The following is a 26,404-nucleotide window of genomic DNA, read 5'->3' as shown; positions in this document are numbered from 1 at the left end:
ACTCCAGCAGTCCTCTAGAGGGGCCACATCGAGCTCGTCCTCGTCTGGCAACACGGCCTCGAGACTCGGCGTGTATGCTGAGGCGACACCCGGTTGTTTTAGTCGCTCTAGGTTGTACCGTGGCGGTCGCCGGTACCGTACATTGTTGATGACGGAAAGTTTTGGACACAGTTTGACCATCACCAGGTAGTGATCGGAGTCGATGTTGGCGCCACGATAGGTCCTGACGTCGATAATGTCGGAGAAATGCCGTCTGTCAATCAGAACGTGGTCGATTTGAGATTCCGTCTGCAGTGGTGATCTCCAGGTGTAACGATAAAGGAGGCTGTGTCGGAAAAAATGTGCTACGAATGGCCATATTTTTGGAGGCGGTGAAATCAATGAGTCGTAGGCCGTTTTCGTTCGTCTGCTGGTGGGCGCTGAACTTACCAATCGTCGGTCTGAATTCATCCTCCTGGCCTACCTGAGCGTTTTCTCCTATGATGATCTTGACGTCGTGGCTTGGGCAGCGATCGTACTCGCGTTCGAGCTGCGCGTAAAATGCGTCCTTGTCATCATCAGTACTTCCGGAGTGTGGGCTGTGCACGTTTATTATTCTGAATTTTAAGAAGCGGTTCTTGATCCTCAACCTGCACATTCTTTCGTCGATCGGCCAACAACCGATCACGCGCCTCTTCATATCACCCATCACGATGAAAGCTGTTCCCACCTCGCGTGTGTTGTGCTCTGGTAGATGGTATAATTATCTCTAAACGTTCGCATCATGGATCCTGTCCAACACACCTCCTGCAGCGATACGATTCCGAACCCGCGGTCCTTCAGTAGATCGGCGAGTATGCGGGTGCTCCCAATGAAGTTGAGAGATCGAGATCCACTTACCGAGTTTCCAATCGCAAGTCCTTTTTGTTCGCTGGGGTCGTTGCCGTTGGTCTCGGTTCGTATTATACTGTTGCTGTTTTCCGTTACAATGCTTTTTTACGGCTGGCTCGTGCGTAGAGCCTGACACCAACTCCCTACTTTCCGCAGGACCATAGTGCACAGTTGAGCTTAGAGTCCTTCCATGGCACTCGGACATTGATCAGCCGCCCCTAACATGGGCATCAGACGCTATTGTGAGCCGCTCCTCCTGGAGAACAGACGCTCAGGTTAGCCGAAGCAAACCCGATTCCCTAAGGTCTATGAGCAACCTTTCCGGCCAGTACCACGAGGAGGTAGGCATATGAGTTGCTGGGCAGAGGCTAGTGGATCACAATGGGATCTGAATTGCGCAGCATACCCAGCCTTTACCGTGCTTTAACATTGCTTTTAGAAGGTGTAATAAGGAGAGCGAGGATAAACACAAGTGGTTCGATTTTTACGAATACGAAGTGTATGTATAATTGAGAACTCCTGGTATGTGCAAGAGTAACGTTTATTTGGTTTTAAAATATAGGTGGAATTAATAAGTAACATCCATTCATTTAGTTTTCCCAAACATCATATGTCAACGAAGATTACGTTTTGTTTGAGATTAATTTCGATTTATGAGTATCGTTCTCAACGGAATCGTTTGTTTACGCACAGGGGTGCGCTTCTGTGGACCGACCACACACGTCTCGCTTTAATTTATTAAAATGTTTGCAAACATCTTTCTGAAATGATTTCGTGGCTCATTTGTTTCCTGTGAGCAGCGGATGGATGGAATCGTTTCTACTAATATCATCACTTATATTCTCATATTTTGTTTCCACCCACGCAAGTTCGCCTGCGTCTACCCATGAATCGTCCACAAAATGACCATTCTCTATTTCTAAATCTCCGCAACAGAAACCGAACCCTCCGGCTGTTCCAATGACAAAATCCCCCAGTCCAACCTGATGCAAGGCCTCCACCGGGACCTGGACGTCCTGATTGCGATTCTTAACACCTCAAACGATCCTCACCCAGATGACGATCTGGGGTACGATCCGTTTGCCACGTCCAGCGAAGACATCGGTGCCAAACGGACTACCTTGAAGGACAAAGCCTTCCGGAAGAAGGTTCATCGTAAAGATTTGCAGATTGCCTCTGCCTCGGCCACGCAAGATGCCGGCGTAGGTTCTTCGACATCGCCGGGTCGCCTGCGGAGACCACGTGCCACCAAAAAGCGCGACCTGAACTCGTCCGTGATGACCAATGAGGGGATGATCGAGCCGATGAGGTAAGTCGATGATGAGTCGTTGCGAGAGGAAATTCAATCTTTCTAGCCATGAAATTACAACAGTTGTCACGCTTTGTGTGGCGTGGCGTCGACATAAATCAACCCACCTTCTTGGCTGAAAATCTGAGACGCTGAAAATTAATGTCCCACTTTTGTTTTCATGTATTTTTTCTTCAGCACCGACGATGACGAACCGCCAGCGGCGGTCTAACGCAGGGTGACCACGGTAGGTAGCATTCCGTCGAAGATGATGCAACTTCTATTATCGCGAAAAGGTTTTTGCGCTAATTTTGAATCCACTGATACGATGCAAGTAATGCAATCAGTTGAAAATGCTCTACAAAATTATCTGTTACTCTGAAAGTATTTTTGGCCATATAGTGGTGTGGTGAAACTTTCTCGAATATCTTCTGCGTGCTGTCGTTGTCACTAGCACAGCGCCCTGAACAGTGTGTAAAAAATTCGAAGGTTGAAAGTGAAGATTAACATTCTCATTTTTTCATTCATGTTTGGCCACATTCATTGCCAGCTGAATGCCTCTCTTTTTTCATTCAATTCTCTGTCACGAATATTTTTTCCTACGTCGTAAAATGTCAAATTTCGCAAAATTCGACTTAATGGACAAATAGAGCAGTTAATTAGTATTATATTACTACTATACACAAGATTCGAGGTTATAGGAAAAATAATCGGGAGTTACGGTCTAGTTATATTTCTCAGTGAAAATTGTCAGTGACAGAAAAATGAATAAATAAGTAAGAAAATTCATTCACCAAACTAAATGTTATTTTGATCCCTCAGTTGAGAATTTTCAAAATTCACGTTGAATTTCACTCATTGAAAATGAAAATTTTAAACTCTGGCCCTGAACTTGTCTTCACTCTTTTTGTTTACGCTTAGGTGTCTTCAGTGCTCTAATTTCCATTGGAATTACTAGTGATCCCATGCAAAACTCTGGTGAAAACTTGTGATTGCAAAAACATCTTTTAGCAGAGATAAGGATTTCCTTCGGAGATTTGTTTAAGAATTTTCTTTGGAATCTATTCAAACCTCGTTCAGAAATTCCTCTGAGGATGTGTCCCGAGATTTATCGGTGTTTCTTTCAGGATTTTTTCCCCAAGATTCAAGAGTTCTTTCTGGGACTCTTACGAGTTGTTCCTAGAATTTCTTCTTGTTTCTTCAAGGATTTATGTAGGAGTTTTTCACGGAGTTTCTCGCAAAGTTTTTCGAGGTTTTTCCCTGAGACGAGACCGGACAACTGGCTTCTTATTGATCTTCTTTTCTTCCAAAATGTTTGTTGTTTATTTACGTTTCGCTTCGATCGTCGTTCAGGCTAGTGTTGCCAAACATTTTATGTTGCTTCAAGATCAAAGTTTTTCACGTATTAAACATAAATGAGAAGTGCCCATAAATTTTGTCATGAGTTTAGGGGGATGGGCAAAGGGAGTTAACTTCCATAATTGATTGTCCATAGCGTATTCGTAAATCAAAACTAATAAAGCATTAGTTCTAAATGATATTTGAAAACATAATTCTTTGAAAAAAAGAAAATAAATACCTTAGCGTCAAAGCTAGATTTTCTTCAAAATTGATTTTCAAACAAAATAGTCACCGTTGAGATGCTGTAACTCTGCTTCCTGGTGAAAGATTAGGCCTACATTTTGACAAGAAAAAACGTCTTCAGTTTTGATTCAAGCTAAATATTTTTTGTAGCATCAACTACAAAACAAACAAGGTCAAATTGTTCAATATAGAACCATTCCCAAATTCATCATCGAAAGCAAGCGAGAAGGCACCGATTCATTTCCTTCTTTTGGTGTTATTATAAGTGCTCAATTCTAATAAAAATACAAAAATAATGAACAAAACAAACCACGCTCCAATCCTCCATTTTGAGTAGGATTAAATTGGTAAAGCACCCTCCCGAGCAGTTGAAACAATCTCCATAATAACATTTCTTGAATGTTGATTTTTTTTTTGTCAAATTCTCAATACATTTAATTGATTATTACGAATGGGAAAATTATTTCTCTTTCATTATTATAATGCACTTTTATCATAATGAAAATGTATGCGAACCATATTTACAATCGCTTTTGACAACACTGCCCACAAGCGGTCGGGAACGGTCGGATGGTTTTTGCTTTTTTCTAAGAGCATGAAATCAACCAATCAGCAGCTGGTCCGTTTTGGCCCCATATCGTTGGGTCTTGTACCAACCGGATGGTTAGCAAACACCAACTTTGCAGGGTTGTTGTCCGGCATTCTTGCAACATGCCCTGCCCACCGTATCCTTCCGGCTTTGGCCACTTTCTGGATGCTGGGTTTGCCGTAAAGTGCAGCGAGCTCGGGGTTCATCCTTCTCCGCCACACACCGTTCTCCTGCACGCCGCCAAAGATCGTCCTCAGCACCCGTCGCTCGAAAACTCCGAGTGCTTGCAGGTCCTCCTCGAGCATCTTCCATGTCTCGTGTCCGTAGAGAACCACCGGTCTTATTAGCGTCTTGTACATGGTACATTTGGTGCGGGGGTGAATCTTTTTCGACCGCAGTTTCTTCTGGAGCCCATAGTAGGCACGACTTCCACTGATGATGCGCCTTCGTATTTCACGGCTCACGTTATTGTCAGTCGTTGGCAAGGAACCAAGGTAGACGAATTCTTCTACCACCTCGAAAGTATCCCCGTCTATCGTAACATTGTTGCCAAGTAGGCTGTCCCTTATTAGCGTTAGCGTTAGCGTTAGCGTAGTTACGGTATACTTCGTAGATTGGATACTTATAACATTCATGTACCTTTTGCTAATCTTGCTCGGATTGCTTTTCGGAACAAGGCCGGGGAGTTAGCTTTGCTCCAATCTTATGCAAGAATACCAAAAGCATAAATCGGCACCAACATTTCAAAAGGGCGTAACTGCTTTTTGAAATAGTGCCTTCTCTCAAAGCTGTGGATCGTATGTTCAATATTTTGGACAATCTATAAGCACTAAAAGAAAGCTAAAATCTCCCTCTTTCTGATAGTGGGGATGGATTTCATGGGAAATATGAAATACGATCCACAGCTTCAAAAAAAAGGCACTGTTTTGAAATGCAGTTACGCCCTTTTGAAATGTAGGTGCCGAAATGTCACTATTCCCGGCCACGCCCATCTTTACCGTAACTTGGGATAGGGGAAGGAAATGTTGATGTAGCACTTATGTATTTAAGAGGCCTCCGACTCAGTGACACTCCCATAAGCACTACGGAGTGGGTGGTTGGGAGGTGTATTACAGTATCGGACAATAAAAATGCACCAAAGCCGCTTTCCCATACAAACTAGTCAACTTTAGATTACCATATCTCAGTTACTTCTCAACCGATTGTTTTCATTTTTCTGTGACGAACTACAAAAGATTCCAATTTTCAAAAACTATTGAAAAAGTTCAGTGATAACTATTGTTACAAAAGTTACAGATAGGTTGAATTTTGACAATAAAAATGCACCAAGACAAAAAATTGTATATCAAAAAATGTTGAAGTCAAATCATGTTGGTCTGTTTAGCAAACTTATTCGTCATCACACAAGAAACACATTTGCAGAAGACACCATAATGATATGACGTAACAATTTTTTGCTATAACATTTTTTGTCTTGGTGCATTTTTATTGTCAAAATTTAACCTATCTGTAACTTTTGTAACAAAAGTTATCACTGAACTTTTTCAACAGTTTTTGAAAATTGAAATGTTTTGTAGTTCGTCACAGAAAAATGAAAAAAATCGGTTGAGAAGTAACTGAGATATGGTAATCTAAAGTTGACTAGTTTGTATGGGAAAACGGCTTTGGTGCATTTTTATTGTCCGATACTGTATGTAGGTTAGGGATTCGCTTGAAAAGCTGGCGATGGACTCACGGCATTGGTTGTTTATCTGGTTAAAATTTAATCTTTTGAAAGCCGGCAATCAAAAGAGATTTTTTTCTATTTATTGTTTAAATAATTATGTTTCTGCTCAGTGAGAGGCCCAAGCAGAGCCGATCCCTCCAGGGTCATCGGAATATTACAAAAATGTTTGAAGCGTGAAAAAAAAAGAAAAAAAAAGTTGGCGATCCGAGAGAAGAAAACCTCAATTTACATAAAAAACCGCGAAAACAACGAAAAAAATTACATCTCAATTTATTAAAAAAAAATCACGTAAGACGAGTTGGACGAAAATAAAATCAAAGGTATTTTTTCTATTTATTGTATGAATAAGTATGTTTCAGCTCAGTGCGATGCCCAAGCAGAACCGATCTCTCCAGGGTCATCGGAACATTAAATAAATGTTTGAAACGCGTGAAAAAAATAGAAAAAATGGCGACCCGGGAAAAAAAATCAATTTACATAAAAAAACGAAAACAACGAAAAAACATCTCTATTGAAGAAAAAAATCACGTGAACCGAGTTGAACGACAATAAAATCAAACGATATTTTTTTCTATTTATTGTATAAATAAGTTTGTTTCGGCTCAGTGCGAGGCACAAGCAGAACCGAACCCTCCAGGGTCATCGGAACTTTGCAATGAATGCTTAAAATGCGAGAAAAAAAATGGCGACTCGAGAAATAACAAAATAAAAGAAAAGAAAAGAAAAAAAAATAAACAAAAAATCACGTTAAACAACAACAAAAAATATCTCAATTTATCAAAAAAAAACGAGATCACGCAGAACAAGTAAAAAAAAATAGGCGATCCGAAAAAAAAATCTGTTTTTCTAAAAAAATAACGCATCCACACCCGCGGCATTACGACACAAGGCTCAAAGAAAAACGACGCGGACAACGTGGTCTACCCGCCACCGAATGATATGGCGATCTTGACCCTTCAAAAAAATAAGAAGGATGTTTCGCGTCCCGACTACAGGGTTGCTCGCTTGTACATCTGAAATTGAAAATAGTATTAAGGTGAAACGGGACGCCGTGTTATTTTTCCTATCTTGCCTCTCTTTCTAACAATTTGCCTCGCGATTTTGAAGATGGTAATCTCGAGTTCTATCGCACTGAAGATGCTGAAAAACAATCAGCATATGCACTGCAAGTGAGCATACACAGTGATAGGTTTTTGTTGCAAAATATGAAGTAGAATCTGAGATTACCATCTTAGTAGCAACAGAGCAGTGGCGGATATTTCCCCGACCGTCCCGTCCGCCCTTAAATGGTGATAGTCTCACAACAGTTACATAATTTTCGGAAATAAATCTCTCTATACATAGACAAAAATTACCTGAATCCTCCTGAAACAAATGGTTTATTAACAATGAAAAACATAATACAAAAAAAAAAGTAGAACAAATTATGATCTTGGAATTTTTCTGCATTTAAATTAACAAAGTTAAAAATTACAAGATCGGATGATCGGTGCGGATCAGAATTTGGTATGGTAGATCTTACACCGTAACGCACCATTATAAGGTGATCTACCCACGTTACGGGGCGCTGCCAAGTAGGCTGTCCCTTATTTTGCAAAAAATAGAAATGTTATAAGTTCGTTAGTGGAAAATGATCGTTTTAGCTAAGAAATGATCGTGTCAAAATTTGAAGTCCATATCTCAAGGCTAAGTGGTCCCTCAAGGGGCCTAAAGTTGTCAAAAATGGTATGGTTCCATACCATTTTTGACAACTTTAGGCCCCTTGAGGGACCACTTAGCCTTGAGATATGGACTTCAAATTTTGACACGATCATTTCTTAGCTAAAACGATCATTTTCCACTAACGAACTTATAACATTACCAATTTTTGTAAAATAAGGGACGGCCTACTGCCAAGGCTTGTCCTGTCTCGCGCAGTCCCACCTACCAGCATGTACTTTGTCTTAGCCGCATTCACCAGCAGTCCGACCTTTGCTGCTTCACGTTTCAGGCGGGTGTACAGTTCTGCCACCGTTCCAAATGTTCTAGCAATAATATCCATGTCATCCGCAAAACAGACAAATTGGCCGGATTTCGTGAAGATCGTACCCCGGCTGTTGAGCCCGGCTCGTCGCATAACACTTTCCAGGGCGATGTTGAATAGTAGGCAGGAAAGTCCATCACCTTGTCGTAGTCCCCGTCGAGATTCGAATGAACTGGATAGTTCACCCGAAATCCTTACGCTGTTTTTATGGAGGCATGTCTTATAATGTATTTTTCAAAAATGGGTGACACTTGATCCCCCTTTGAGCACATGGTTTATTTAAAGGGAAAATAATTCCAGAGTCTTCCTTTTCATTTTCTTTTCGAGTTTTCTTGTATTTTCGATGAACATGGAGTGTTTGAAATTGTAAGATTTCCTTAAATTTTTAAGGATATGCCTTATTTTCAAAATGGGGAGACTTGATCCCCCTTTTCTTGGTTTGTACTAAAGTTATTATTATCTGACACATTGTATCGTTGAATAGACTAGAATTCCAAGTAAATAGAGGCTTCCGAATAGAATTTTATTTTTCACATGTATAATGTGTGTGTAATCCTCGAGGGATCAAGTCTCCCCATGTCACTGTTGTGTATACTAAGCCGAATTAATTAAAATATGTTAACAACAGCTTATTTGGATAAATAAGTTTGAAAGTATTTTATTTAAAGTATGTGCTGTGAAATTTTGACACGATTTGGTTCAATTGTCACAAAGTTATTGAGATTTTTCGGAATCGCCTAAAAGATTTCTGAAGGACTGAAAACAAACCATCAGCCGTTAAAAAATAATGCAATGTACAATCGAAATCACTTGTAGCCAAAACATAGTCGTTTGTCCAGGAGTAGTTTCGGAAAAAATATGTGAGAAGAAAAATGTTTTTGATTCCGAGAAAATATGGGGGAACAAGTCTCCCCAGGGATCAAGTCTCCTCAGTCTCCCCTACGCGTTAATGAAGATAACCAGAGCTGTATATCTTGTACCGACTTTTCGAACCCTCTAAGCAGAATACCCTCTATGAATGAGTGTAATCAGTTTCGTACCTTTTAATTCCGCCCTATGTTGCTTATCCTTTGACAGATACGCGTATTTCGACTACCACTTGTAATCTTCCTCAGTGTCAGTTATCCACTGAAGAAGTCATTTTTTTTTCAAGTTCAATTCTATTTATTTCAATCTTTTTTTGTGTTACAATCAATATATACATACATTGGCGTATCTAGGATTTTTTCCGGGGGGGTGCCTAGGGGGTGCCAGTGTCAGTGGCTTCTAGTTTGTTTTGCTTTTCTAGGCTGTAAAGGGAAATACCGATCCACCATCAAATTTCTTAGTATAATGATATACTGCGTCGCAGGAAAAAATAGCCCGTAAACTTAAACGCGCTGTATTATAAAAAACAGTTTTTTTTTTTTGGAAAATCCGAACCGTTGTACGGATTTAACACTTTCAATGTGAGGTTTGAAAACTTGATAACTTGATTGCGTATAATACATGGAATTTGCATTTTCAGTTTGAACTTAACAATCATCGCGACAACCTCTTTGTTTTGTGGATTGAAAACAATCAGGTCCGTAAAAATACATTTTCAGAGCAATTATTATGAGTGTAAATCTCGGAAACTATAAAATATCCACAAATTTACGTGTAACTTGTATTCATTGTGACATCCTCTTTTTTCGTTGCATAATAACAATTTTTATAAAAATATTTTTCAGGAACAATTGTAAGAGTTATAAATACTTTAAATTGCAAATTCAGAATACATATTTGCATTTTTGGTTTGACCACAACATCTACGGCGACAGCGTTTTTGTTTCATTATTTGAACACTACCACGTGGACATGAACATATTTTTACAGAGAAATTGTGAGTATGATTCTTAAAACTACAAAATTTTGACTCGATTATCCTGAGTTCCGTTCTGAAGCTTCACGAACATATTATAAATCCAGTTGAAACCTGGAATTTGGTACGGGCGAACTTCGATTTTTCTCTTCGGGATTCTGATGCTCGCACCAAATTCCGATTTCGACTGGATTGGTGTTATATCTGGTGAACGGAATGGTCCATATAGCTGAAATTTTGACTTACGTAAATGCAACATTTTAGTAATCAGTCAAAATGTCCGCTTCGTACATTTCGGATAATCGATTCTTGTGCTTTAGGCAAAACATTATTTTGGTAATTCCTTAGGGAATATTCTTGGCAATTTATTTGGAAATTGTTTAGCAATTTATTTCAATTGAGACTTATTTTGGAAATATCTCAGTTCTTTGCATTTGGCAAATTTCTTAGGTAATATTTTCGGTCCCCTTCGGCAATTTCTTTAAGAATTCATTTGGTAATATGTTTGAAATTTGATACTAAGCACCTTTCACACATCCGTTGGTTTTTTTTATTTCATTGGAAATGTTTTCTCGGGAGTGCAAATTTTTTAGTAGTGATTGTGTTAGTAGTGTTAATGTCAGCAATTCTATTGACATTTGCTTTTTAAAATTCTCCAATTACTCTATACGCAATTCCTTTGGGAATTCTTTTAGTGAAGCCTTTGGTAATTCAATCGACAATGACTCTGGGAACTTCCTCACATTTTTTTTTTAAATGTTTTCGGCAAGTCATTCTACTTTTTTTGGGATTTTCGTCGATTTTTTGGACTCTCACTATCTATACTATTCAGTATTCCATCGCCAATTCCTTTGATATATTTCTTTATTTTTCTATATTTTTCATGATAATTCTTTAGACAATTTCTACAGTAATTACTTACATAATTATTATGTAAGGAATTTCTGCAGCAGATGATTTCGGAATATCTTCGGCAATTCCGATGTTACTTGCATTGATAAATTTATTTGAGAATTTCATTAGAAATTTCATTGGAAATTTAGGAAACTTCGTTTATTACTCTGGGAACTTCTTCGGTAATTCCTTCGGAAATCCATTCGCCAAATTTCTTGGAGAATTCCTTCGGGAATTTATTGGTTCTTTGAAAGTTTTGTCACGGTGATTCTACGGCAATTACTTTTGGAATTCTTCTAAATTTTCTTCAGAAATTTCTTTGATGATTCCGAAAAATTATTTGAAAATTATTCCGATTTTTTTGTGAATGTTTGTGGAAATTTGAAAAGAATATATTACGGCAATTTGTTTTGAGATTGGATTTGGACAATTTCTTTAAAAAGCCCTAATATTTTCTTCCGGAATTCCTCTGGTAATTCTTATATGAATGCTTTTTGCAACTAATTTAAGTTCTAAGGTAATTTTGATGGGTTTTTACCGGCAATTGCTTGGGGAATTTGTCAGGAAAATTTTCGTAAATTTCATAGGTTATTCTTTGAGCAAGTCCAGTTGAGAATTTCTGAATTTCCAGTTCAGTAATTTTTGGAAGCAATCACGAAAAAAAATAAAAATGAAAAATAAATAAAAAAAATAATAAAAACAAAAAAAGTAGGTCTAGGTTCGAGATCTCCACCAAGAAGTGGAAACGTCAAAAAAGTAATCACGATAAAATTGCCTGAGAAAATTGCAAAATAACTGAAGAAGAAATTGCTGAAATAGTTTCAGAGGAATAGCCATTGAAATTATAGAAAAAAATCCGAAGAAATTATTAATCAGCACAAACCACATTAGAAATTAAAAAAAAAACAACCATGCCGAAGGAACTCTCAAAGGAACGGCCATACTGTGGTCTGGCGAATACGGAGTCGTGTTTTCTATTGGGATTTCTTCAGTGAAATTCTTTGTAGAAGGCTACAAGGAGTTCCTGGATGAAAGTCAAAAGGAGTTCCTGGAGTAATACCATGATTATTTTCTAGAGTAATCCATGATTAAAACTCTAGAGGAATTCTTGGATGAGTCTTTAGAAAAATCCCCGAAAACCCAAAGGAAGGCACTTCCTAGACGAATCCCAGCAATAATGCCTGGAGAAATCCTTTGAGGGATTCCTGCAGGTATCACAGTAACAATTTCTGGAGCAGACGTAGGAGGCATGCCTGAAACATTAGAAGCAGCAGGAATCGCTTAAGGAATCCCGGAGGAGTTCCTGGATGAAAGTCAAAAGGAGTTCTTGGAGGAATTCAATGAGAGATATTTGGAGAAATCCCAGGAAAAAAAACCCTTTAGGATTCTGGGATGTATCATTGTAGAAATCTCAGCAGTATTCCTAGGAGGAATTGTTGGAGGGAACTTTACACAGCTAATCGCGTAAAATCGGTAATTTTTTACCGAAATCTCAACCGCTGGGTTTTTTAACGAAATTCTGTAAAAAAATGCCAAATTTCGGTAAAATGTTATCGTTTATTAAATAAGTTTTGTCAAACTCTAACGACTTTCGGTAAAAATTGCTACCTTGTAGTTGATTTTTTCTGTAAAACAAATTTAACGGTTGAGATTTCGGTAAAACATTACCAAAGTCAGTGATTTTTTCTAACTGTGCACAGGAATTTCTAGAGAAACCCCATCTGGAATGCCTGGGGGAATCTAAAGAAAAAATCCTTGGAAAACCTATAAGCTCCTGCAAGAACCGGTAGAGGTATTCTGGAAGAATATGTAAAGAAGGCCCTGAAGGAATCGCAGGAGGAATTGCTGAAGGAATCTTAGGAAGATTTCCCGGATGCCATAATGCTAGGATAACTTTATATAGGATTAACTAGAAGAATTTCTGGACATATAGTATGAACTTCTGGAGGAATTGCTGGAAGAACCGCAGGAGGAGTTGTTTGAAATATCCTTGGAGTTTCTGAAGAAATTCCATTACGAATTTTCAGAGTAATCTTTGGATAAAATCTCTAAAGGAATTCCTGGATGAGTCCTTGGAGAAAACCCTGGTAGAACAACCTTAGGAGTTTCTGCAAAAGTTTCAGGTAGATTACCAGGTCAGATCCCAGCATAAAAGCCAGGAGAAAGATCTAGAAGAATCCGTAGCATAATTTCTGAAGTAACACAGTTAGAATCTCTGGAGGAAGAATAGCTGGAAGAACCGCAGGAATTGCTTGACGAATCCCAGCTGGAATATTTGGAGAAATTCCTTGAATTCCGAGAGGTATCATAGAAGTAGTTTCTAGAGAAATCCTTGAATCAGGAATGTCGGGGATATCCTAAGAGAAGTTCCTCTATCAAATGACTGGAGGAATACCTACAGTTCTCCTGGAAATAATCGGTAGAAATATACTGGAGGAATCCCTAATGGAATCGCAGGAGGAATTTCTGGAGGAATCACAGAAGAATGCCAAGAGAAATCTCTGGAAGTATTTCTGAAGGAGTTTTAAAGGAAATTGCTTGAAGAATTCCAGCTGGAATTCATGGAGGAAGGTCAATAGAAGTTCTTGGAGAAATCCCCTGTGGAATTTCTAGAGGATAAATCTTTGAAGAAATCTCTGGAAGAATCACCGAAGGGATTTTTAGATAAATCACAGGGAGATTTTTTGGAAGAATTTCTAGAAAAACTTCCCTAGTAGAATTCCTGAAGGTACCAAAGTGAGAATTTTTGGAGGAGTTCTAAGAGAAATTGCTGGAAGAATCTCTGAAGGAATTCCTGGAAAAATCAGGAGTTGCTTGAGGAGTTCTAGCCACAACTGCCGGAGGAAGGCCAATATAACCTCGTGGAGGAATTCCAAGAGAATTTTCTGGAAGAATCACCGGATTGCTGGATCAATCTCTGCAGAAATTTCTTGTATGTACAACCACATCAGGAAGCAGAATCCTAAGGGAAGGAATATCAGGAGGAAACCATAAAGGATTCCTAGAGAAACCACAGTATAAATAGATGGAGGTATTTCTGGATGAATTCATGGAGAAGTCTGTTCATTGTTCTTATCGATATCCAAAACTCGTACAACAGGTATATAAGTAATACAAGGTGTATCTGTAGGTCGACTCCAGAGGCACGTTCTTTTCCAAAGTACCAGGTTTGCTTATGTTTTGTTCAAATGTATGTGCCATTAATAAATATTGGAATTATTGTGTGAAGTTTTAAATTGAAGGTGTCTGTCAAGGAAAAATTCTAGGGGGTGCCAAATTCGTTCTAGGGGGTGCCAGGCACCCCTGGAACCCCCCTAGCTACGCCAATGTATACATAGTAAGTGATTCAGTATTATGCTTTTCAAACTTTAGTTCCACTGCATTTTGTTAAGAAATAACATGTTTGTTTTGTGTTGTTGTTTAACATGTTTGTGTGTTCAGCTGTAAGCTGTTTGTATTGTATACTTAAAGACTAGAAAACTACAACTACTACTATTTACAAAATATTTACACTATTTACAAGACATTAGGAATAGATTCTCCTTATGGTGTGCCATTCTGAGACGCGGGCTCTAGTTCGATGCCGTGTGGCAAGATTAGTTATCCTAGTGATAATTGGGTCGAGATTCGCTAGCCTGTGGACTTCTGTTGTCCTTGTGTTGTGTGGCAGGTTTAGGATCATCTTCAGGAACCTTTTCTGCACCACTTGAAGCTTCTTGAGATGAGTTTGAGCACAACCCATCCACACTGGGGAACCGTAGAGCAACATGGGGAGTACCACCTGCTTGTAGGTGGCAAGCTTGTTGACGACGGAGAGCTTCGATCGGCGATTTATGATGGGGTAGAGCTTTCTCAGCATGATTGTGCTCTTGGTGACCAGATCATTCACATGCGAACGGTAGAGGAGTTTGCTGTCCATTATGAGGCCAAGGTACCGGACGTCATTGGCCCAATCCACCTCGCACTCCATTACCTTGACTTTGGTGTTGGGCTTGAGGCGGTCGGAATTACGGTGCGGAAACACGATTATCTGGGTTTTGGCGGCGTTTACCCGAATCTTCCAGGTATTCAAGTACTCGACGTAGGTGTTCAAACCGGCTTGTAGTTTGTTGACGAGGTGACGGATAACGCGTCCACTATAGCTGATCGCCGAGTCATCAGCGAAAAGGGACAGCTTGCCGTCGGAGGGTAGCGGCGGGATGTCCGACGTGTATAGATTATACAGTATCGGGCCGAGAATGCTACCCTGTGGGACTCCTGCTGGGATCGGGTATGGGTCTGAAAGCGTGCCGCTTACACTCACCTGGGAGGTGCGACCATGTAGATAGGCAGTGATAACCCTGACGAGGTAGGTTGGACAGCCTTGCTGCATAAGCTTGTGTGTGAGTCCAGCGTGCCACACATTATCAAATGCTTTTTCAATGTCCAGTAATGCCATTACCGTTGTTTTGGAAAGTTCCTTGGAGCGCTTGACCTGATTGGTTACCCTCTGCAGTTGATGGACAGTGGACAGTCCACGCCTGAACCCAAACTGCTCGTCCAACAGAATGTTGTTTGCATCAGTGTGCTCCAGAAGTCTTGAGTATATGACTCGCTCAAATAACTTGCTGATAGCTGACAACAGACTAATTGGTCTATAGCCAGCCGGGCTTGTAGGGTCCTTTCCTGGTTTGAGGATAGGGACCACTTTCGACAACTTCCAAGCGGATGGAAAGTAGCCAATTTCCAGACAACGATTGAAGACATTTGCCAGGAGGGTGAATGTTCTGAAGCCCAGGTTTTTTAAGACGATGTTAAATATCCCGTCAAACCCGGGGGGCTTCATGTTGCGGGTGAATCTAATGTAGTTCTTAAGCTCATTTGCGGATACTCTACGGTCGTCAGGGAGTTCACACGGAAGAGTGGGAAGTTCGTTGATGCTGGCCGCTACCGTCGCTTCAACAGGACTAACTATATCCCGACCCAAGTTATGAGAGGCCAAGAATTGTTTGGAAATTAGGTTGGCTTTCTCTTCAGCCGTTACGCAGCTACATAACATACCTCTTTTTCTTCAAGCTCTTTTTTCTGCAAGCCTCTGGTGATATTCAAGACGATGAAATCATGGTTTCGTTTGACGTCACTGCTTTATTCCCAAGTGTGCCGGTAAAAGAAGCTATAAATCTTTTGGAAGATTGGCTTCTTAGCCAGTATGAGGAGTCGAATTGGAAAAACAAAGTTCGTAGCTATATTAAATTGACACGACTTTGCATGGAAGAAAACTATTTCAGCTTCCGAGGGAATTTTTACAAACAAACAAAAGGAGCACCAATGGGTAATCCATTGTCTCCTTTTCTGAGCGAATTATTCATGGCAAATCTTGAGAGTATTTTGAAATAGAAAGATTTGTTACCTAAGCGTTGGTGGAGGTACGTTGATGATGTTTTTAGCATCATCAAGAAAGAAAGTTTGCCAGAGATACTTGGAGCAATCAATGGCATTCATAAAGATATTAAATTTACCCATGAAGAAGAGAAGGATAGTAAATTGTCGTTCTTGGATCTTCTAATTGTCAGGGAATCGTCCAACTTTGTATTCGAAATTTATAGGAAACCAACGAATACAATGAGGGTTATTCCCAGAACTTCTAATCATTCTTATCAGCACAAAATGGAAGCTTTCCATCATATGATTCACAGGATGCATACTCTTCCTTTAAGTGATATAGGCAAACAAAAGGAAATGGACTATATTTTTGAAACGGCTAGGCTCAATGGATATAACGATAGTACAGTTAAGGCTATTATCGATAAGAAAAAGAGGGATTTATTTAGAAAAAGCATGACTACTCTTGCTACTGAACAAGATGAGTTGAAAAGGGTTGCGGTAAACTTTGATGATAATATTACGAAACCATTAAAATCAAAATTCAGAAACTTGGGTATAGATTTAGTTTTCAGTAGCAGGAACTGTCAACTTAAGTCATTATTAGGATCAACAAAAGATAAAGTAAGTGATTTAAACAAAGCGGGAGTTTACAAGATAACATGTCCACATTGCAATAAAATCTACATAGGACAAACGAAAAGAACGCTTGAAATTCGATTCAAAGAACATATTGCAGAGGTTAAGAAAGCGGGTAAAGAGTTAGAAAAGGGTTTAGCGTATGAATTTAAATCGAAAGTGGCAGAACATGTTTTCCAAGATGAACACCTGTTGACAAAGGATAACATTAGTATCCTGCGAAATGTATCTTCATCTTGGAAACTTGACGTAGCGGAAAGTTTAGAAATCCACAAAGAAAGGGCGGCATTACTTCTTAACAAGGATCAGGGAAACGGTCAGTCACGTTTATTTAAATTCATACCTAAGCGCAGTGCACGTGATAGGAATATTATGCTTTTGGTCGAAATACGAAGTGACCGAACGTGCGAAAATTGATTTTTAACCTACTTAAAAATGTCGCAACTCAATTTGGATTAGTGCATATTGTTGCTCTTAATTAGCTTAATGATGCGCAACAGAAAAAATAGATTCAAATTTACTTCGCAGCTGCAACTTCGCATGTGCTTCTAGCGACGACTTCGATTTGGTGGTGCGACGATAATACATAGGTACCAAAATAAGCTACATACTAGGTACTTTTATAGAGGTAAAAAAAATAAAAAAAAGGTGTAGGTAGTGTTTAGGTAACAATAGTAGCGGTAGGATTTTAATATATAAGCGGGGTGAATGCGATGACTTCTTCAGTGGATAACTGACACTGAGGAAGATTACAAGTGGTAGTCGAAATACGCGTATCTGTCAAAGGATAAGCAACATAGGGCGGAATTAAAAGGTACGAAACTGATTACACTCATTCATTCACAGAGCTGTATAGCTCTCACTGTTGCAGACAGGACTATACGCAAATCAAAACATATAGACACGAAGTACTGCTATGTAAAGGAGCTTGTCAAGAGTGGAGTTGTTACCATCCAATACTGCCTGACGGACAAGATGGAAGCAGGTCTTTTAACCAAGCCTTTGGGAGCAGTCAAACTAAAGCAACTTAGAGAAGCAATTGGAATACGGTTGGCCAATGTTAAGGAGGAGTGTGAGAAGCAACGTGGTCAATAACGTGCCTTCATAGCAACATAGGCGTACAGCCTCGGGCTGAAAATCTCATAAATAAAGACATAAATATTACTTTCAAGGATCGACTGAAATTCTTAACTTTGAACTTTTAGTGGCTACGCAGTCTTTATTCTTGAAACGGGTTTATTATCTACCCAACGTTTCGGCACTTAGGGATGGTGCCTTCATCAGGGGGAACTGGAATTTAGTTAGTTCCACAAATCTAGTAAGAAATCGCAGACCACCGAAGAATGACAATATGCAGATAGGGCATCAAGACCACCATTTAAAAATAGACTAATAGATAATAAGAAGAAAAATTCACCGAAGTGTTATTGAGTGTAAGAATTAATTAATTTATAGACAAAAAGTGACAAGTAAAATTTAAAATAACTAACCAGACAAATCTACCCCATAGCATGTACCAAACAATTAGAGTCAGGACAGTTAAAGTTAGCCGAAACACGAGAGACGAAACGAGAACATTATTGTAAGTCAAACAAAACTAGTTAAGATACAAATAATCAACTAACTAAATTCCAGTTCCCCCTGATGAAGGCACCATCCCTAAGTGCCGAAACGTTGGGTAGATAATAAACCCGTTTCAGGAATAAAGACTGCGTAGCCACTAAAAGTTCAAAGTAAAGACATAAAAAAACATAGGCGTAGCGAGGTGTACATAGTAACCTTATTATGTTGAATTATTAAAATTTTCATTCCCTGTTGTTAATCCTTCGAGACCAGACGTGTTTCTATTTGCGCTAGCTGCATAACTCTGTCAGAAACACCTCTGGAAGTCCCTAGAAACCTCTGTGAAAGTCATTCGAGGGGGTCAGAAGTCGCCCAAAACGCCTCAGAAACGCCGTGAAATGCATCGAAACGTTTGGAAACGTTTTGAAGCTCCTCTGACTGAAAACAGAGCTTCTTGTTTTATTTCACAACTGATCGAAAAAGTGTTGGCGCATACTTTTATGTCATCATGAGTGGATATATTTATTGATGCAATGCCTCAACTATTTTGGAGCTGTAAGCTATTCGAGGGGAAAAATATAAGAGCGGTGATGAAATCGGATAGTGATAATAATAAAGCTTAACAAATACGGAACGCACCTATAAAAAGAAATTTTGATTGTGGAATCACTGCTCGGTATTCATTTGTTTTGGTAAAAGTAGGTAATCAACTAAGGGAGAACTCTTGCCCCACCTTACTTTAGATATAGATGGGTAAAATTATGAATTCCCTACATTCTCAACGGTCTTATATCAAACGGAACATCCAGTGTAGTCTATGGGCGCAATCAGTAACCTGCACCGTTTATCTTCCACTATAGGACCGCCTCTGATTTGTTGGATACTTATTTTTGCACGCACGCGCGCGACAGATTGAGTGTGTAGCTATTTATGAAGTGTGATAATTTGAATTGCTACGGGATTTTCTGCGCGATTCGGGATCCACAATTCACGCCACTTGCTTGCTGCCGCGGGAAACGTTTTATTTCCGCTTGCGCCCGAACGATACGATCCCACCCACCCACGTGCGAAGATTGCTACCTGTATCAGTGTGTCGGTTCTGTACAAAGTAGGTATCAGATCAGTCTGTCTCTGATGGTAAATGTGATAATTAGGATTATATTTTTTTATAAGTTTTACTGTTCAAGCGAGTGGCGTCGTAAAGTTGAATAAATTATTGATTGAAGTCGACTGACAGTGTCTTGCATGTAATCCGAAATAATGCCAATGTCTTATTTAGAAACGATATTCAACATCGAGTAAGATATACCAGCAGATGCAGTAGGGGTTAACTATGAGCTTGGTTGAACCAAGCAAGTTGCTCTATGTCATAACTACTGAAATTATCCAGGTTTCCTAGACGAATCCTGTATTTGGTATTTGACGCATGTATCACAACCTCTGCTACAGATCTGAAATGTTCCAGCAATAATATCCATGTCATCCGCAAAGCAAACAAATTGATCGGATTTCGTAAAAGAAGTACGACGGTTCGTACTATTACACTTTCTAGGGAGATGATGAAGAGTCGGCTTGAGAGCCCTAGAATTCTTATTCAGTTTTGCACAACGTCCATGAAGAAGGCGTCCATTGCTTGGCAATTTTTTTGCTGGATAGGGTAGCTCATTCAATTTTGAACCAATTGAATTGATTTTTGGAGCACAATGAGATACGTACCGGACCTAGCTACGTACAAATGTTCAGATCAATGTTCCCAAATGTTCCCGACTCTACTATGATAAGGCTTTGTAAATAATGGTTAGCTTATAGATCTGGCCGAACATTGGTTCACCTTGACAGGTACTACTCCGTGCTCGTTGTAAACAATTAGAAACAGTTTTTTTTAATCATCAATAGTTTCACAAAAGAGAAATAAAAATAACAAATCAAACATCATAAATATCTGTTAATTTGAAGTAAATAGCATTACAAATAAAACGGATAACATCCTATCTCTATGCAGTTTCCCCCTGACAACATAACTCAAGTGTTTGCAGAAGTAATGAACGGATTGTACTTGTTTTCATTAGCACTGCATTAAATTACGAGTCTGAAATTACGATAATAAATTTCAGCTTATGTTTCCACACTGCATCAGATCATTACTTATCGCTACCATCGTCGCTGGACACAGCTCCGTCCGACTTATGCCTACTATACCAACCTAATATGATGGGAAATGCAGTTGCATTTCCTCACAGAACAGATGTGTATCTTCGAACAAATGGGAAGTTTCGTGGTGGAAGTCGTGAAATTTTCACTTGGAAAACTAGATTGGAATGAATTTCCATGGGAAAATAAAAAATCATCAAAGCGTGCTACGCCGCCTCCCTATGCTCGCTGCAGGCTAAAGCTTGACTTCCACCACCAGGTTCGCTAGTGTTGAGCTATCAAACGGGCAGTGCTTTTCGTGACGAAGATTCACCCCCGTGATTTCCTTCTCCGGTTTCGTCGATCGCTGCTGTCGTTGGTTGGTTGCAGGCTACCACAGGGCAGCACATCACAACTCACCGCAATCATCATCACCCATCATAGCCACAGCTTTGGCAGTACATAGTAGCGGAGGCAGACAGTTTGGTTTAATTAGCCATCCAGCCGAGAAATATGTGTGCGTTGCAGCGCGTGGTGGAAATGATCTTCTCTAGCTGCTCGCTCGGCGCGACGAATCTGTCAACTCGAGTTTCCTTCGATTTCGTTTCGCATCAACCAACAACGGAGCAACAACGATGTTCCACCGTGACACTAACGACCCAAGCAGATTTATCGCTCGTTTGCTCGTCGTCTGATTTTATTGTCTGTCGTTGAATAAACTGCCCGTAATCGGGCCAGCATGGTCGAGACAGATGAAGCGTAGGACCGCTTTTCACACTTTTTGTGTGAGATTTCGATCTTTTGGAACTGTGGTATATCTGGTCTCGAACGTTACAATAGCGGAAAAGGTGTTTCCGTAATTCAAACCTGTGATTTTACTGCCAGCCGACAGGTAGTGAGTTGATCTCTCTGTTTACGGATTTTCAAGGGCTGTGGATTGTGGAAGTCTTTGAGCAGCTAGAAAAGTGGGCGTAACAAACTAATCGGTAATTCAATAAATCACACCCCACACGGTTAAGCATGTTAAGCGTCGGATTAAGCTAGACACTGACTGCGGTAATCCCGACACAAGGTTAATTGTTTCGTTCACACCATGTGTGCGCATTGTTAAGCAGCTATGGCAAGTGGTACTAAACTAGGGGTTGAATGAGATTCAAAAGATGTACGTTAGCGCTTTTAAGAGGGCTGGGTGAGATGCATCTCGTGTTCCAGGGATAGAAACGAAATGAGAAGCCAATGTTCAATAAGTTCTGGCAACAAAGAATGCCGTATAATGTATAGACGCAGAGAGAAAATGCTGGCATTTAAAAGTTATTGTTGACTAGTTCTGTTTGAAGGCTGCATTCTGTTGATCATCCTATTCTCACAGCCTATCGACGTGTCAAATGTTAACTAAAAGTTAAACGAACAAGCGAAACGGTTCACAGCCTAAGTAAGAGTAGTAAACCAAGTGTTAATAAATAGTTAGAGAGTAGACGAAGTTCGGTGTAATTCTTTCCGCAAGTTTTTGGCGACGAGAAGAACGGAAAACGCGTCTTGTGCAGTTCGATAAGCGTCGAAGTTGGTCGGTCGAGTGAACACGTGTGTGGAGGAACTCTAACCTCACTTTTCTGAACAACGTCGGTTCGAAACACGTGTGGACTATAGTCACAGTACGATCTCGTGTCTGAGATTAGTGGAAAGCGTATTGTTTGCGTGGAAGAAGAAAATACGAACAAAGTGATGGCGGAAGGCCAAGAGCAAAAATCGGAAATATTGGGATCGTCGGGAACGCCGGGAGTGATCAAAGTGTCGATGCCCATGTTCGGACACATGGAGCCGTTCGTAGTCGGTGAAAAGTTCGACGAATACGTCAGCAGTTTAGAACAGTTTATCCTTGTGAACGTAGTGCCGAACAGTAAGAAAGTGCCGATGCTAGTGACAATGGCGGGTCCGAGTCTGTATTCGATCGCGTCGAGCATTTGTTAGCCGGATGATCCGTGCACAAAAACGTACGCACAATTGATCGCGTTATTAAAAATGCATTTATGTAGCCCCAACCATCAATGTGGTGGCTGAACGCTATAAGTTCCGAAAGTGTGAGCAGTCGTCGAGTCAAACTAACTAGGATTTTATCATCGAGCTCAAGGCCCAGTCGCAATCGTGCGCATATAATGCGTTCCTGCAAGAAGCCCTGCGTGATTAGTTCGTGGCCGGGGTAAGCAATTCCAACCTCCGGACGAAGCTGCTAACGGAAGCCAACCTCACTTTCGAGAGAGCATGTGAAATCGCACGCAGTTGGGAAGCTGCGGATCAGTAGTCGAAAGCCATGCAGGCAGCATCCAAAATTGCTGCCCTCAATCGGCGGCCGGTGCAGAAGTCTTTCAAGCCCGGAAAACCAACGTTCATCGTCCAGGAGAAGAAAACTCAAGCCAGTAATCCAGCAAAGAAGTCGTCGGAGCTCCAGAAATCTTGTTTTCGTTGTGGAAGGTCTCACAACTCAGAGTGGTGTCCAGCCAAGCAGTGGACTTGCTTCGCATGTGGCAGGGTCGGCCACGTGTCCACGCTGTGCCGTTCGTCGAAGCAGAAATCAAGCCACCAGAATCGAGTAGCGGAAATGTCGGAAGTCTTCGAAAACTGGAAGCTGAATCGTCATTGAGTGAGCCTTCGGAAGATGCTGTCGAGGAGGAAAGTTCCGGCAGTACAACTTGCGTTCTCGGAGAAACGGAGTCCCGTCGATAGCGGATAGACGTGCCAGCAACCATGAGATTGAAAGAGTGCCAGTGATGTTTGAAATGGATACAGGAGCATGTGATTCAGTGCTTTCAATCAGTGTTGGGTCAAGACATCCGTCCAGAGTGTGAACTAGCGGTCAAGGTAACAAACAGGAGTGGTGATTTAGTCTCGCTGCAGCTCTTTGTTCTTTAACCGGAGAGGAACAGGTGCATCACCCCTCTACTTGGTCGTTCGAGTCTCGATGTCCTGGTTCCTGAATGGAGAAACATGGTGGGTTTTTAATTTCTCTTCTATCAGTATTATTCAGTCCAGTCTTAAGTGTGAAACACAAGCAAAATTTCTATGTTTGTTTGGTGGTGTTTTCAACCAAGTAATTGAAGGTTTTACTGCCGATATTGTCCTAAAGCAGGACGCAGTTCCATTTTTCCATAAACCGTACACCATTCCATTCAAATTTCGCGAAAATGTGGATCTAGAGTTGGATCGCATGGTGCAGAGCGGAGTTCCGGTCCGTACCTCCACGTGGGCAAGTCCCATTGTTGTTACGCCGAAAAAGGACGGGTCCATCAGAATCTGTCTAAATGGCAAAGCTACTTTGAATCGTTTTATTTCAACTGAACACTATCAGTTACCGTCGATTGATGATGTTCTCGCCAGTCTGGTTAATTTCAAAGTGTTTTGTAAAATTGATTTAACTGGTGCGTATCTTCAAGTGAAGTTGTCAGATGCCACACAAGATTTGTGTACTATAAACACCCATCGCGGATTGTTTAAATATACTCGAATGCCTTTTGATATTAGTTCAGCACTTTCTTTCTTTCAGTCGATTATTGATCAAATTTTGCTTGACACCGTTGCAGTTCCATATTTGGACGATATTTTATTTGGTGGTAGAACTCTAGAAGAGTGTAAAAGAAACCTCTTCCAGATTCTTGACAAGCTGAATCAGCACAGAGTGCAAATCAATTGGTCAAAATCAGTTTTTTCGAAACCGAAGTCGAGCATCTCGGTTTCAGGTTGATCTCCGACGGAATTCGTCCAAGTCCGTCAAAAGTGGAAGCTATTTGGCTCGCACCCGCACCGAAAGGTGTTAGTCAGCTGCAGTCGTTCCTAGGTCTTCTAAACTATTATCATCGTTTTTATTAAATTTGTCGTCCGAGCTACGTCCGTTATACGATTTGTTAAGAAAAGATCACAAACTCATGTGGTCGGTCGCGTGTCAAAAAGCTTTCGAGAATTGTAAAAAGCTAATAAAACAAAACAAAAAGCCGTTCGTTGGATTAATAATCGGTAATAAATCAATCACTTTTTTCACAAGCATCCAATCGTTTTGCGGTCTTCGAAGGAAAGTTTCATAAATAATTTTTCTACGAGAAGCGTTGATCGATTTGAATTAAGGAGACAAAGGGCGACCTCTGGGATTTTTTATCTGAAAGTGTAACTTTTCGCATAGTAAATCCTATGAAAATTTTGAACCGCTTGCGCTAAATTATAGTTTCACCGATTGCGCTGAAATTTTGCACAGTTCATATAGGACCTAAATGGAATCAAAAAAGTCGACTGGAGCTAGAATTTGATGTTTGTCCCATACTACTGTACAAGCAAGAGATAATGTGCGTTCAACTGATATCATATCACTTTTACTTCGTTCTACGTCGTTGATTGAATTCGGCTGCGATGTTGATGACGGTTGATCGGACACAACTTTCGGAGATGTCGAGTCCGGTGATGTGCATTTCGATAAAGATTGAACAGTTTTTGTCCCAATTTTAACTTATGCATAGTACTGTCTTTTTATTGCTTCTTTTCTGGCGAGGAAATTTAACTGAATCTTTTTGGCAGCTTTTTTATATGCTCTTTCGATATCAGCCAGTCCACGGTCGTATTCGTCTTCGATACGTTTTTCCTCCTCCTCATAATATTTCTGCCACAACTTGGTTCGCTCTTTGAGCTGTGCAAGTCTTAGAAGTGTGCTTTCCATACAACACCTTTTGTAGCATGCAGTAGGTCCACCAAATTCATTGAAGAATGTTGGGAAGTGTTACAGTCACCTTAAGCAAGAACACAAATATTGAGAGCAGCATTCTTGATGTCAGCTGCAATTCTGTAATTCACTTTATTATAAGAAATATTCAGCAGTTAGATAAATCAATATATACATACAATTTGGTAGTTTCCATGCTTATTCAAGGTAACGACCTTCCAACCTAGAGAATTATCGCTTTACTTCTGATTTTTTATTGTATTCAGTGTTGCCAGCTTCATTGACAATATCACCACAACATGATCCTAAAATCGGCGAAGAAGGGAAAACTTTATTCAAAATATACTTAAGCAAAACTTCTATATTTCAATCTATTATTTTTCTACGTTTTTATTGTCACTCCATAACAATTGTATATCAGATAATTTTGTATGTTATTTATGTAATGATCTACGATATTATTTCGTTCGAAATTTTAAAACAAGTATAAATAATTATTTTCAATATTTGATAGAAACTAAAATTATAATTTTCCTATACGTAACAAGAAAATCATTCTCTAGAAGCTTCAGGGGGTGGCCTGTTATATGTGCAACTCATTTTTGATCTGTCATATCTCGGAAACCAGTGAACCGAATTGAATGAATTTTTTAACGTTCTTCAACAATATATTGATACTTAATACAACGTTATAAAATGTATTTTTTTCCCGGCGAATTAAGTTATACCGGGTTGAAATTTTTACCCATATAGAGGAAAATTAGTCAAATTTACAATACCACACAAATATTACTAAATGTGTTCTTCTTTTAAGCTTAATTGGCTCTAATATATCTGATTAAACATAACTTGGAAACAGAAGTGGAAAATCTTTGGACATCAACACTAAAATTTATTGACATTGACGTAAAAAAATTGCATTTTTTCAAGAAAAATCCAAAAAATGTCTATCCATAATAACTTTTTTCAACGTTCAAAAAGTATCTATGTTTTAATAGTTTGTGAAGCATATGTATATTGTTAGTGTACGTTCAAAATTTCATTCAATTCGGTTCCCTGGTTTCCGAGATATGACAGCTCAAAAATGAGTTGTCTAAAAATAGTGTTTTACCCGAACGGTTCTAACTTTGCGAAAGATTAATGAATCGAGCCCAAATTTGTACCAATGATGCACATATAATAGGTTGACAAACAG

The 26,404-nt window shown here is 39.8% G+C and overlaps 1 protein-coding gene across 1 annotated transcript in view; it reads left to right on the top strand.

Moving 5' to 3' along the window:
- Positions 1-19,610, top strand: part of LOC109428912 (uncharacterized) — a 54,508-nt gene extending 34,898 nt beyond the window's left edge. The window contains exons 3-5 of the mRNA XM_019704753.3: positions 1,807-2,179; positions 2,357-2,405; positions 19,241-19,610. Coding sequence (XP_019560298.2) covers positions 1,807-2,179; positions 2,357-2,390 — 407 coding nt within the window. The 3' untranslated portion in view covers positions 2,391-2,405; positions 19,241-19,610. The remainder of the gene's footprint in view (positions 1-1,806; positions 2,180-2,356; positions 2,406-19,240) is intronic.
- Positions 19,611-26,404: the final 6,794 nt, after the last annotated feature.

This window comes from Aedes albopictus, chromosome 3 (genome assembly GCF_035046485.1).
Source record: "Aedes albopictus strain Foshan chromosome 3, AalbF5, whole genome shotgun sequence".
Lineage (NCBI taxonomy): Eukaryota > Metazoa > Arthropoda > Insecta > Diptera > Culicidae > Aedes > Aedes albopictus.
The sequence above is the reverse complement of the archived record's forward strand: the minus strand, read 5'-3'. Positions and strand labels throughout refer to the sequence as shown.